The sequence below is a fragment of the Mesoplodon mirus genome (assembly GCF_964341445.2).
Source record: "Mesoplodon mirus genome assembly, chromosome: 18".
Classification (NCBI taxonomy): Eukaryota; Metazoa; Chordata; class Mammalia; order Artiodactyla; family Ziphiidae; genus Mesoplodon; species Mesoplodon mirus.
This window is the reverse complement of record NC_138994.1, coordinates 50,532,513-50,546,540: the sequence shown is the minus strand read 5'-3', so window position 1 is coordinate 50,546,540 and position 14,028 is coordinate 50,532,513. Positions and strand designations below refer to the sequence as shown.

Below are 14,028 nucleotides of genomic sequence, written 5' to 3'. Positions count from 1 at the left end.
CACCTCTGCTCCCGGCCTGCGGAGCCAGAGTGGCCAGGATCCCTCGCAGCTCCGACGCGGAGATCCGGACACGCTCCAACCCCTCCGCCATCTTCGCGGCTGCTGCTACAGCTGCAGCTACTCCGCCAGCGCCGCGCGCAGCCAGGAAACCACGACGAACGGGCGGCGCGCGCGCTCACCCACCTCCCACCCTTTTCCCCGCCCACTCCCGCTCCCCTCCCCAAACGACGGTGGCCGCACTGGGAGGAAAAGCGCCTAACGCACGTTCGGTCGGGAAGAGGCGGGCCGCAAGCCTGGGCGGGGCAGGCGGGCGCCGCGCGTGCGCAGAGGTGTGGCCGGGAAGGTGCGCTGAGGCTGGAGTTGGAGGCGCGGCGCCTGGGAGGTGAGGTGAGGTCTGGCCCGGCCGAGCCAGGCCAGGCAAGGTGGGCGTTCGCTGCGGTGGCTGCTCTTGCTGCTGTGGTGGCCTTTGAGGACACCGGTACCAGCCTGGGGCTCGGGTTGACGGGGGCCTCCACCGTCCGGCCCTTTCCAGTCATCTTAGGCCAGGGTCTCCCGCCACAGGCCCGGACTACTGCCCCAGGCTTTTACTTTGCGACCTTCAAGATTTTGTAGGATAGTTAGTATTATGCCCCCCTTTTTTCTTTCTTTCTTTCTTTTTTTTTAAGATGAGGAAACTGAATCCCAGAGAACCGTAGCAAATTGCCCAGGGTAATCGATAATTACCAGAGACTCAAAAGTCTTTTCCTTTATGGCAATGTACATCCCAAAGTTCGTGACTTTTTTTTTTTTAAATACAGTATAGATGGCTCTTGCTGAGGGAAGGGGTTGTGTGGAAATAAGTCAGGAGGTGTTATGAGTCGATTTGGGAATTTCTGTATCACTGTGGATTCTGGGAAAAATTACTTGACTTTCCTGGATCTCAGGTTGATTTTTTTTTTTTTCATCTTTAAAATGTAACTGGATCTGAAGACTGGTACTTTACCTGTTTGTTCATGAGCCCCGTGTTCAGAACTGTGGTGGAACTCCCTCCTCTGGCAAGGCTGCTTCCCTCCACCTCTTGCTCCTTCCCAGTCCCACACAACCTATTGGACCTCTACACCATCAAAGAATAGTTACCGATTATTCCTTGGACTGGGCTTAAAAGATTTAAACAATCTCTGACAACTCATGCAATTCCTATTAGGTGGTAGACGCTTCGCCTCCACGAAGTTCTCAACAGATGGAGAAAGTCAATAGATAGCAAAAGAAGGGAGTGATTGGAGTGGTCAGAGCAAATGGCAATCTTTAAAACAGATATGAAAGAAATAGGAAAAAAATGTTTAAAACTAATTTGTTTTCATAGTGAAATTGACGAGGACATTGCAACAGTTTTTTTTTAATGGAAAAATAATGTGAAGAAAACTTTCTTAGGAAAAACACCATTGCCAAATTAATACAGCAGTATCAGTGAGCTGCAGATGAGATATGCCAAAAGTTAAACCAGCTCAAAAAATTTTATGAGAACTCAGAGGGAAAATATAATAGATAGAAACTATTGAGAGGTAAAGGTACGAGATACGGAGAATGGATCCGGAAAACTAATAATCAAATATGAGTCCAGAAGGTGATAACAGAACTGACTGAGGAGGAGCAATAATCAAATATATAATAGAAGAAAATTTACTAAGTTGATGGAAAATTTGGATTTAAGACTTAAATTCAACCCTCAGATTTAAAGGGTTCATGAAATACCAGGTAGAAATAAGTGAAAAGACAACCATATTTAGACCTGTATCACAATGAAAGCTGAGTTTAAAGAATTAAAATATGTGCTGATATATTCAAGATACATTGTTAATTTTTTAAGCCAATTGCAGAACAAGATATAGAGTATGGTTCTGTCTGAGTGCAGCAAAACCATTTATTGCATATGTAAATTTCTATATAAATACATAAAAAAAGATGTGGAAGAATACATACCGAACTTTTTTAAATGGTTATCTTGGGAATTCCCTGGCAGTCCAGTGGTTAGGACTCCAAGATCTCACTGCCAAGGGCCCGGGTTTGATCCCTGGTTGGGGAACTAAGATCCCACAAGCTGCACAGTGCACCCAAATAAATAAATAAATAAGTAAAAAGAATGAAAATTAATAAGCTACGTATTCAACAAGGGTAGAAAAAGAAAATAAAAATAGAAGGAAGAAATAAAGATAAAATCAGAAATAATAAAGGAAAAAGAACAGCACTTGATAAATTGAAGCACTCATCCTTCAGAAATGGACATGAAAATAGACACATTTCTGGCAAAAAAAATTTGAAAATTCAAAAGACATCCTACCAAATGCTTCATAGGTAATGCAAACTTAGCTCATCAAATCTCTGATTTTCCCCTAAAATATTTGTTTCTTTGCCAGCCTTATATCTCAGTAAATTATACCACCATCTAAGTCGAAACCCAAGAGTTATCCTTGACACCTCCCTCTCCTTCAGTCCCTACATTCAATCCAATATCAGGATATGTCTCTTCTATATCTGTAGTGGTGACGTATGGAGTTCATCACCTCAACATTTTCACCTTCCTTTTCTCTTGAAAACTGTCCCTTACTCTCACTCAGAAGTACTTTCTCTTTTCCTTTTTCTATTTCCTTTTTTCCTTTCTTTCCTCTTTTACTCCCTTCATTTGCTCCTATTTTTCCCTCAGGTGCAGAGATTTGAGGCAGTCCTGCTGTTCAGTTCACATTATCATCAACAAGACCTTTCTCATTTTATCTTTTTTTCCTTCATTCCAATTCCCAGTCATGTTCCTTCCCTCTTCCTTCAGTAGCCACTCTAATGTGTTTGATACATGTCCTTGGATATACATGTATCTTTGAATAATATACAGTATTGTTTTGTATATGTATGTGTTTTAAATGTACATATTTGATATTGTGTTATAGAAATCATTGTTTCTGTTTCATGTTTCTGTAAATACTTCTATTGCATAGTATTGTCTTAAATGACCTCACACCCTTGGCCACTGGTCCTGGGCCTAGATGGACCAATCAGAGTCCTTACCCAGAATTTTTTTAACTGAAACTAAGAAAAAAAGAAAATCCCTCTCCAGTTTGGAAGCCGTAAAATGTAAAACACAGGAGCTGTCAGCAGCCATGTGTCCTGCCATGCGGAACCAGCTGGTCTGCAGTGAAAAGAATGAAGCCGACATGCAGAAAGCAGCAGAGGTGAGAAACAATGAGAAAGTCCTGGAAAATCTCAAAGTCCCTAGTTCCAGTTGTTCCTGATGTGCCATGTTCCTGCCCTTCCCGTGGTTCAACTCTTCCTTGGATTCCATGAGCCAGTAAATTCTCATCACCTCCCTCTTGTGCCTAAGCCAGTTCAAATTGGGGTTCTATCACTCGTAACCAAGAGGTCTAACTAATTATAATCTCCAAAATGTATGTGCGTGTGTGTTTTTTAATTGTGGTAAAATACACGTAACATGAAATATACGTGACCATTTTTAAGTGTACAGTTCAGTAGTGTTAAGTACATTCACATTGTTGTACAGCCAATCTCCAGAACTCTTTTCATCTTGCAAAACTGAAACTGTACCCATTGAACAACAACTTCCTATTGCCCCCTCCTCCCCACAGCCTCTTACAATCACCGTTCTACTTTCTATGAATTTGACTACTCTAGGTACCTCACATGAGTGTAACCATATGATATTCGTCTTTCTGTGACTGGCTTATTTCAATTGGCATAATATCCCCAGGATTCATCCATGTTATAGCACATGTCAGAATTTACTTTTTTAAGGCTAAATAATATTTCGTTGTATGTCTATATCACATTTTGTTTATCCATTTATCTGTCGCTGGATACGTGGGTTGCTTCCACCTTTTGGCTATTGCAAATAATGCTGCTATGAATATAGGTGTACAAATATGTCTTTGAGACCCTCATTGAATTCTTTTGGGTATATAACCAGAAGTGGAATTGCTGGATTATATGGTAATACTGTTTGATTTTTTGAGGAACTACCACACTGTTTTCCACAGCAACTGCACCATTTTACATTTCTACCAACAGTGCACAAGGACTCCGGTTTTTCTACATCCTGCCAACGCCTGTTATTTTCCCAGTGTGGGGTTTTTTTAAATAGTAGCCATCCTAATAGGCATAAGGTGGTATCTCATTGTGGTTTTGATTTGCATTTCTCTAATGATTAATGATGTTGAGCATCTTTTCATGTGCTTGTTAGCCCTTTGTATATCTTTTTTGGAGAAATGTCTATTCAAGTCCTTCGCCCATTTTTTGATGGGTTTGTTTTTCCAAAATGTATCTTGAATGATTATTTTTTTCTACCTCCACTTTCACCATCCAAGCCCCCCTGTTGTTTTTCGTGTGGACAACTGTAATACTTCGTAACTGGATACCTTGATTCCACTCTTATCTCTTTCCTTTTCATTCATTGCAATGTAGCAAGTGATTTTCTGTAAATATAGATTCTAACATGTCACCTGCTCAGAATTCTCCAATGACATTTTTAAAAAAATTTTTATTGGAGTACAGTTGATTTACAATGTTGTGTTAGTTTCCACTGTACAGCAAAGTGAACTCTTTTTTAGATTCTTTCCCATATATGTCATTACAGAGTATTGAGTAGCGTTCTCTGCTATACAGTAGGTCTTTATTAGTTATTTTATATATAGTGGTGTGTATATGTCAGTCCCAATCTCCCAATTTATTCCTCCCCGCCCCCTCCCCTGGTAACCACAAGTCCAATGGCATTTTATTGCTCTTAAAAAAAATCCATGGACTTCCCTGGTGGTCCATTGGTTAAGACTCCACGCTTCCACTGCCAGGGGCGTGGGTTTAATCCCTGGTCTGGGAAGTTCTGCATGCCATGAGGTGCGGCAAAAAAAAAATTCCATGAGTCATGGTCCCTTTTGATCTAGACTCTGCCAACTTCACTCTCCTTATCTCTTATCACATTTCCCATTGATCACGTTTTCAGATACATTGACCTTTTAATTCCTGGAAAATGCCAATCTCTTTCCCTCCTTAAAGCCTTCACATAATATTCCCTCTACCTGAAACACTTTCCCCACTACTCTGCCCATTCATCTTTTAGGTCATAATTTAATTTTACTTCTCAAGAAAAAAAAAACTAATTATTCACAAAATAAAAAAATTCACTTCTACATAGAGGGTCTTCATTGACCTCCTTCACTGATCTAAATAAGGCCTCCCACTATAGTATCCTATCATAATACACTTCCCTAAGTTAACACATCAATGTTTGTAAATACATATTTAATTGGATTTTTTGTTAGACACCTCTCCAATACATTGTAATCTTTATGAGAGGAGGAACAAGTCTACTTTTCTAATACTATATCCCCAGATCAAACAGTATCTGACACAGAAGGTGCTCAAATTTGTTGAATGAATGAATACCACAGATATGAAAAATACTTAGAAATATTAATATGTACAGCTTTATACTAATAAATTTTAAATTAAGTGATTTTACAAAAAAAATTAACTGAAATTAATTCAGGAGGAGATGGCAAATCCATATAAACCAGTAACTATGAAGTCATTGAAAAAGTTACGAGAGGTACATTTTTAAGGTAAAGACGAATTTATTTGCAGATAGCATGATTGTTTAGAGAATAAACTGTAAAACAGATCTAATAAGATAATCTGGTAAAGTATCCTATTACATGATAAATATACAAAAATTATTAGCTTTCATATACATCATCAGTAAGCAGTTTAAAAGTCTAATTTTAAAAATGCCTTATCTCAAAAGCAACAAAAATATACTTAGGCATAAATTTAATCAGATCTATACAGGGCATAAATAAATTATGATAACTTTACTAAGAAACCTAAAACAAAAAGACTACTAAATTAAAAGACACCCATGTTAATGGATGGGGAGACTCAATATTTTTACATGTCAATCATGCCCCCAATTCATTTGTAGATTGTACAGTGGGATTTTTGGCAACCTTGGTAAAGGATTTCTGAAATTCATTTGGAAGAATTGGTGTGTGAGAAAAGCCAATAAATTTTAGAAAGAGAAATCAGGGAAGAACATATTAATACAATTAACAACTGGGAAAGGAATTGGCAGTCTGATCGATGGAACAAAATACTAAATCCAGAAAACCCCAAGCATTAATAGATACTTAATTTTTTATAAATGTATTTCAAAGGAAAGGGTGATTCAGTCAGTAAATGGTATGTTAAAGGTTCGCAAAAGAATTAGTAGCCAGTAAGTATACAGAAAAAATGTTCAGGGACTTCCCTGGTGGCGCAGTGGTTGAGAGTCCGCCTGCCGATGCAGGGGACACGGGTTCGTGCCCCAGTCTGGGAAGATCCCACATGCCGCGGAGCGGCTAGGCCCGTGAGCCGTGGCCGCTGAGCCTGCGTGTCCGGAGCCTGTGCTCCGCAATGGGAAAGGCCGCAACAGTGAGAGGCCCGCGTACCACAAAAAAAAAAAAAGAGAAGCCACCGCAATGAGAAGCTCGGGCACCGCAACGAAGGGTAGCCCCTGCTCACCGCCAACTAGAGAAAGCCCGAGTGCAGCAATGAAGATCCAACGCAGCCATAAATAAATAAATAAATAAATAAATAAATAAATAAATTTATGCATATAAAAAAAATAATGCATAAACAACAAGGTCCTACAGCACAGAGAACTATGCTAAATATCCTGTGATAAACCATAATGGAAAAGAATATGAAAAAGAAGGTATGTATATGTATAACAGAATCGCTTTGCTGTACAGCAGAAATTAACAACTTTGTAAATCAACCTTCAATAAAATAAGTTGTCACTAGTAATTAAAGAAATGTAAACTACTAGACATACTTCATTAAATTGACAGATAAAAATGATACAGTGAGGGTGAAGGAAAATAGTCATTCCTTAGAAAGTGCTGTTGGAGTATAAATTGATAGAATCTATAACTCTTCTAGAGATCAGTTTGGCAGTGGTATCAAAAGCCTTAGAAGCGTGTATGCCTTTTAATGTAAAATACCGCTGGTGGAATCTACTCAAAGCATGTATAGAGATAAACAGAGATCTTGCAACAAGGCTGTTCATTGCATCATTATTTATCATAGCCAAAAAAAAAAAAAAAAGCTAAATGTTCAACAACAGAGTTATCTAAAACTATGGTATTTTTGTAAAAAGAAGTACTAGTAAGTCATGTCACTAGAAATCACCAAGTGATTTCCCTGGCAGTCCAATGTTTAAGACTTTGCCTGCCAATGCAGGGGATGCAGGTTCAATCCCTGGTCGGGGAGCTAAGATACCACGTGCCTCGCGGCCAAAAAGGACAAAACATAAAAAACAGAAGCAATATTATAACAAATTCAATAAAGACTTTAAAAATTGTTCCACATCAAATAAACATAAAAAGTCACATATCTATTGATAAGCAAAGATTCATAGATATATTGTCTGAAAAAAGCAAGTTAACAAACCTGTCAAAAAAGTTTTGTCTGCATATGTATGTGGGCCTGGAAAGAAAGACAACAGAGCTTCGGTAGCAATTGTCTTTGGAGAGGAAAGCAGATTAAATTGTTTTTCTTTTGAACATACATTACCTTTGTTAATAAGGAAAAATAAAGAGAAACTTCATGTTTATTTTTATTTTTATTTTTTTTTTTTTTTTTACATTACGCGGGCCTCTCACTGTTGTGGCCTCTCCCGTTGCGGAGCACAGGCTCTGGACACGCAGGCCCAGCGGCCATGGCTCACGGGCCCAGCCGCTCCGCGGCATGTGGGATCCTCCCGGACAGGGGCACGAACCCACGTCCCCTGCATCGGCAGGCGGACTCTCAACCACTGCGCCACCAGGGAAGCCCCGAAACTTCATGTTTAAACACTCCAGTAAAAATAGTAAAAAGTGGAAGCATAATACAGTTACTGAAAATTATAATTATGAAAACTTTGAAGAATGAGCCAAATGGAAAAGGAGTAAAAATGTTATTTATGGTTTGATTTTAACTGTCATATATGTATATTGAAAAAACAGAAGGAAACATAGTGAACATAATTTGTTAAGATGGTAGGATTGTAGGCAATTTTTCCCCTTGGTAAATTGTGAAATTTTTTTTAAATAAAAGTTTGTAGCAGATTTTGAACCCAGTTTATTCAAGCTTCACAATCATGAAAATGTAGAGACCAGTGGCAGTGCCAAGAGATGGATGGTAGGGGCGAGGGCTGAGCTTTAAGCCTTCAATAATCATCACCAGTTATCTCCTATGAGGTTTCAACAGAGCAAACTTATACACCAAGAAACTCAGCTTCAAGAGAAGTTCCCTTATGCAGAGATTCTGGACCCCAGTAATGGAGACAGTCCCCACATTAACACCACAGGCCCTGAGTCTATTTTCCTATGTTATGCATTTTCTTTTTCTTTTTTCTTAAGATTTTTGTTTGGTTGTTTTTTGGGTTTTTTGTTTGTTTGTTTTAGTTTAAGGTTCACAGCAAAATTGATGGGAACAGAAATTTGCCATATACTCCCGGCCCCCACACATGTATAGCCTCCCCCATTATCAGCATCCCCCACCAGAGTGGTATATTTGTTACAGCTGAACCTACATTGACATGCCATTAGCACCAAAGTCCATAGCTTACATTATGGTTCACTCTTGGTGGTGTACATTCCATGGCTCTGTGTTATGCATTTTCAAAATCTTTTTTAAACACATTGTCTAGGCTTGCTTTGACCCCTCTCTTATTCCTGGGTTTCAGAACCATGTGTGATCAGTACTGCATCTCCTTTGCTGATGTTGAAAAAGCACATATCAACATTCGAGATTTTATCCACCTCACACCAGTGCTAACAAGCTCCATTTTGAATCAAGTAACAGGGCGCAATCTTTTCTTCAAATGTGAACTCTTCCAGAAAACTGGATCTTTTAAGGTAACAATCCCTTTTGATAGTGTATCATGTTTTTTTTCAAGCCACTTTGATTCTCTTGACCACCCAGTGAGGTAGGTACAATTAATATCTTTTTACAGCTAAAGAAAGGGTTGTAGAAATTTTCCTTTGCTCAAGTCCTGGTTACTTGGCATCATGGCATTGACAAGAGCCACTTTTACACAATCTTAAAATTCCGTATAATTAAGGTGATCACATACAATTTACTATCCAAACTAGGACATGTTTGAGAATGAAAAGGGGGAACTTCTAACGATTAAGCCGAGACCACAGTCATCAACCTGGACACGTGTGATCACCCTGTATATAGCCAAGTTTAAGCATTCACTTTGTCAACTTACTATTTGTTTATACCTTATTATGAATATAAACAATCTAATCCTAGCTCAACCCTCATATAACAGGACCTTTTTCTACAAAATACATCAGTGCCTCTCCTATGCATACAGATAGATTTCCGTGCTGATTTGTTACCAGAATTCTCTGACCGTTAGTTGAACTTTAAGATCCATTCAGGTAAAAATCTGAAAAGCTGCATTTTGCACTGTGCCTAACAGGTATTTTTAGTACCCATTAAGTGGTAGCTTTAGGATTTCAGGAATTTACCTTTTTCCATACCCATTAACTGACAACTTTTATTTTAAACAAACAAAAACTTCTCCATTCTCTTTTGCCCTTTGCTTCTTCCATGGTTTATTTTTCATTCATCACGCATCAAGCATTTATTTTCACTAACTATACTAGGTATATGTACGCTAGGCCTTGCCCCGTATCCATACTTGCAGGGGAAGACAAAATAGGTTGATGACAAGGGCCTTAAAAGAGATACAAACAAGGGCCATGGAAACGAATGAAGTACCTAATTTTGCCTGGGAGAACAAGGAGGTTGAACCAGGTGGTGTTTGATTCAAGTTTTATAGGATGAGTACTTTTAGCCAGATCAGGGAGTGAGGGAAAAGAACTACAGGTAGAGGCATCAGCATGCCAAGAGGTACAGCGGTGTGAGCTAACCTGGTAGGATGGAAACTAGAGGCAATTTAGGATGGCTACAACGGTAGAGGTAGATATGTTTAGAAAGGCTGCAGCTTGTAAGGGATTTGTACTTTTCTTACAAAAATAGGCAATCAATGAAAAAGGTAACGTTTATTTTTTTAAAAGCTCACTTTCCTAATCTAGTCGAACTATTAGATGAGAATAATCCTTGAGGCAGGATCAGCTGAGATTTGGTGATACCAAGTTGAGAAATGAAGCCTCACCAAGGTAGTGGCCAAGATGAACATGAGATATTTAGGAGATAGACTCAATAAGATTTAGTCATGGAGTGGATGTGCAGTATTGGAAGAGAAAAATGTAAAAAAGCTCCTTGGTTTTTTGAAAAGAATTTTTAATCAAATATATTAATTCACCATTCCTCTTTTCCAGATTCGTGGTGCCCTTAATGCAATCAGAGGCTTGATTTCTGCCCCTTCAGAAGAGAAGCCCAAAGCTGTTGTTACTCACAGCAGTGGAAACCACGGCCAGGCTCTCTCCTATGCTGCCAAATTGCAAGGTACTTGATTAATTTTGCAGGGTACTGGGTAGGCTCATCAGAGAGGACTGGAAAAGTAGCCTTAACTTTCAGTGAGGTTGGTGATAGTTGTGGGAATAAATTTCCAAGTCCCTGATTACAAGCAAACTGAACATAAATTTCTATCCTAAATTCTAATTTGTACTAACTAAACATGCTTCTCCCTCCCAGGGATTCCTGCTTATATTGTAGTGCCCGAAACAGCACCCAACTGTAAAAAATTGGCGATACAAGGCTATGGAGCCTCTATAGTATACAGTGAACAAAGCGATGAGGTAAGGAAGAGAGCAATGTTCAGTACCACCTTAACAGCTTTCATAGTAAAATGAAACTTCTCTTCCTACCTTACTGGCTGCAGCTTCTGTCTCCTTCATTGTTTCTCTAAGTGTTGGCACACACGACCTTTTCTCTACCTACACTCACTCAGATGATCTCATTAGTCTCATAGTTTAAAATATCACCTACGCTCTAACTCCAGCCCTGAACTTTGCTCTTAACCAGGACTTGTACATTCCCACTTGGGTGCCTTAATAGGCATCTCAACCTTACTGTCTAAAACCAAACTCCTCATCTTAATACTGTTCCACCTCCAGTCTTCCCCATCTCAGTAAATGGCAACTTTTATCCTTCATTATCCTCAAAACATGGAGTCATCTTTGATAACTCTGATACCCCACATCCAAATCTTAGTCCTACTTTCAAAACATTTCTGTAATCCCAACTTTTTTTTAAATTAATTAATTAATTTTTGGCTGAGTTGGGTCTGTTGCTGCGCGCGGGCTTTCTCTAGTTGCGGTGAGTGGGGGCTACTCTTTGTTGCAGTGCACAGGCTTCTCATTGCGGTGGCTTCTCTTGTTGCGGAGCACGGGCTCTAGGCATGCGGGCTTCAGTAGTTGTGGCTCGTGGGCTCTAGAGCGCAGGCTCAGTAGTTGTGGTGCACTGGCTGAGTTGCTCTGCAGCATGTGGGATCTTCCCGGACCAGGGCTCGAACCCGTGTCCCCTGCATTGGCAGGTGCATTCTTAACCACTGCGCCACCAGAAAAGCCCAATCCAACTACTAACAGCCTCTACCTTCACCACCCTGATTCAAACCAATGTCAGTCCTCACCTAGATTCAGTAGCCTCCTAATTGGTCTCTGCTTCCACCCTTGCCCCACGAGTCTTGTTTCCAAAAGAGCAACCAGAGCTATCCATTTAGTCACTCAGAATTTGTCTGTCAGCCCAAAATCCTCCAGTGGTTCCCCATCTCATACACAGTGGAAACCAAAGTTCTTGCAATCATCTATGGCCCAGATGAACTGGCCCATTCCTATTTTTCTGACTTCATCTCCCACTATTGCTCTCCTCCAAACACTCCACACCAACCACACTTAGTTTCTCAGAAAGCCAAGCACTCCTCTCTGTAGTCTTTGTACTTGCTGTTACTCTTGCCTTGGAATGTTCTGGAGATACACAGGACTTGTTCAAATCTACTAAAATGTCACTTTACCAGTGGCCCTTCCCGAGCACCCTATATAAAATAAATTCATTTTTCTCTAAAGAATTTAGACATACCATGTATTTACTTATATCCCACCCCTCCTCACCACATTAGAACGTAACTCCACTGAGTGCAGGGACTGTTTTGTTCAGTTACATCCCCAGTGCCAAAACAAATTCTGAAAAAAGTAGATGGCAAATAAAGTGTTAAATGACTGAATCTAACTTGTTGGGAACTCTATTAAATACAAATAAAGTAAGCTAAATTAATGTACTCTTTCAGTCCAGAGAAAATGTTACAAAAAGAATTGTGGAAGAAACAGAAGGCATCATGGTACATCCCAACCAGGAGCCTGCAGTGATAGCTGGGCAAGGGACAATTGCCATGGAAGTCCTAAACCAGGTAAAAACTTAAGTTAGTTCTTACTTAGCTTCTTACTGGTAATGCTGTTTGGCCACAGAACCAATTACTTTATATATACATATAAAACTGGTTATTAATAGACCTATTTATACTTTATACTCTTTTCATTAAAGGTTCCCTTGGTAGATGCACTGGTGGTACCTGTAGGAGGAGGAGGAATGGTTGCTGGAATAGCAATTACAGTTAAGGTAAGAAAACAGCTTCCGGAGGACTCCCCACTTCAGGCATAGAATAGTTTATTCTACATCATAGGACATGGTGAATACCTGCTCAACATTCCCCCAAATTGCCATTCCTTCTCATCATCCCTTGGCACTTGAGATAGAAGGCCCTGCTCTTCATCACTACCCTTTTTTCTTTTTTTTTGCCGCGCGGCACACGGAATCCTAGTTCCCAGTGACTGAACCTGTGCCCCTTGCGGTGGAAATGCGGAGTCTTAACCACTGGACCGCCAGGGAAGTCCCTCACTACCCTTTTCTTAATGAAAACTTTACAGCACAAAAGCCATTACAATGAGTGGCACCCTCACAGTCCTCTGAGTTCCATCTCAACAACCTACTATCCAAGTCAGTGGCTACTCTTTTCCCAAGTTACCAGCAGAACCAGCTGTGACCTAGGCAACCGAGGCCAGAGTGGAAAACAATTTCAAGTGCTTAAAGGCCTTATTTCCGTTACATCGATTAAAAGAAAGCCTCTTGGGCAGAAATATGTTAACTGTACTAATCATTTTACTGCAAGCATGTGGGCAAAATGCTGTGGCTAGTTGTAAGCTATCTAATATTCCTCTTCCTAGGCTCTGAAACCTAGTGTCAAGGTATATGCTGCTGAACCCTTGAATGCAAATGACTGCTACCAATCCAAACTGAAAGGGGAACTGACCCCCAATCCCTATCCTCCAGAAACCATAGCAGATGGTGTCAGATCCAGCATTGGCTTAAACACCTGGCCTATTATAAGGGACCTCGTGGATGACGTCTTCACTGTCACAGAGGATGAAATTAAGGTGAGGCCCCAAGAGGAAAGGAAATAACAAAAGAATGGAGCAACTTCTTAGGCAAAAAACCCTCCTGCTGTAAGTAGCAACTCACCCACTAGGGACTCAACTAGGTGATTTCATGACACGTAGGAGGGTGCCCTAGATGTATTAAGACCGTAGAAGCAGAGTTAGAATGAAAAAAGCCCCGCCCTTCATTGGCAAACACAAACATATAGCAATAGGAAAATTCAGACGGGGCATATTATATCCCCATCTGGCCTTTAATTATAAAGGCCAACGAACTAGGCTCTTTCCCCTTTTCCTATTTCACTAATTCTTACTCCCTTCTGTACCAACAGTATGCAACCCAGCTGGTGTGGGAGAGGATGAAATTGCTTATTGAACCTACAGCTGGTGTTGGAGTGGCCGCTGTGCTGTCTCAGCATTTTCAAACAGTTTCCACAGAAGTAAAGAACATTTGTATTGTGCTCAGTGGTGGAAATGTAGACTTAACTTCCCTAACTTGGGTGAAGCAGGCTGAAAAGCCAGCTCTTTAGCAATCTGTTTCTGTTTAATATGTGCAAAAGGAAGAAAAGGGATTCAGTGTCTAGACACTTGGAAATTTTGTCTCCTGGTCATTGTCAACTTCCTA

The 14,028-nt window shown here is 40.2% G+C and overlaps 2 protein-coding genes across 8 annotated transcripts in view; one reads left to right on the top strand and one right to left on the bottom strand.

Moving 5' to 3' along the window:
- Positions 1-178, bottom strand: part of SMG6 (SMG6 nonsense mediated mRNA decay factor) — a 231,900-nt gene extending 231,722 nt beyond the window's left edge. The window contains exon 1 of the mRNA XM_082605367.1: positions 4-178. Coding sequence (XP_082461493.1) covers positions 4-91 — 88 coding nt within the window. The 5' untranslated portion in view covers positions 92-178. The remainder of the gene's footprint in view (positions 1-3) is intronic.
- A 102-nt stretch (positions 179-280) lies between these two features.
- SRR (serine racemase) lies at positions 281-13,964 on the top strand. Of its 7 annotated transcripts, none has more exons than XM_082605384.1 (9): positions 281-382; positions 3,086-3,200; positions 8,741-8,912; positions 10,353-10,479; positions 10,669-10,772; positions 12,260-12,379; positions 12,514-12,588; positions 13,194-13,403; positions 13,736-13,964. In XM_082605384.1, the coding sequence occupies exons 2-9, from the start codon at positions 3,172-3,174 to the stop codon at positions 13,931-13,933; spliced, it is 1,035 nt and encodes a 344-aa protein (XP_082461510.1). In that variant the 5' UTR covers positions 281-382; positions 3,086-3,171; the 3' UTR covers positions 13,934-13,964. The 7 variants fall into 7 exon arrangements, with proteins under 7 accessions (XP_082461510.1, XP_082461508.1, XP_082461509.1 ...); XM_082605382.1 differs by having other exon boundaries at positions 325-382; positions 3,063-3,200; XM_082605383.1 differs by having other exon boundaries at positions 343-422; positions 3,063-3,200.
- The last annotated feature ends 64 nt before the right edge of the window (positions 13,965-14,028 follow it).

Excerpts from the sequence above, each read along its gene's own strand:
- SRR (XM_082605384.1), top strand. The coding sequence starts at position 3,172 with ATGAAGCCGACATGCAGAAAGCAGCAGAG. Across the intron at positions 10,773-12,259 it reads ACAGTGAACAAAGCGATGAG|TCCAGAGAAAATGTTACAAA; the intron begins GTAAGGAAGAGA and ends GTACTCTTTCAG. Across the intron at positions 13,404-13,735 it reads TCACAGAGGATGAAATTAAG|TATGCAACCCAGCTGGTGTG; the intron begins GTGAGGCCCCAA and ends CTGTACCAACAG.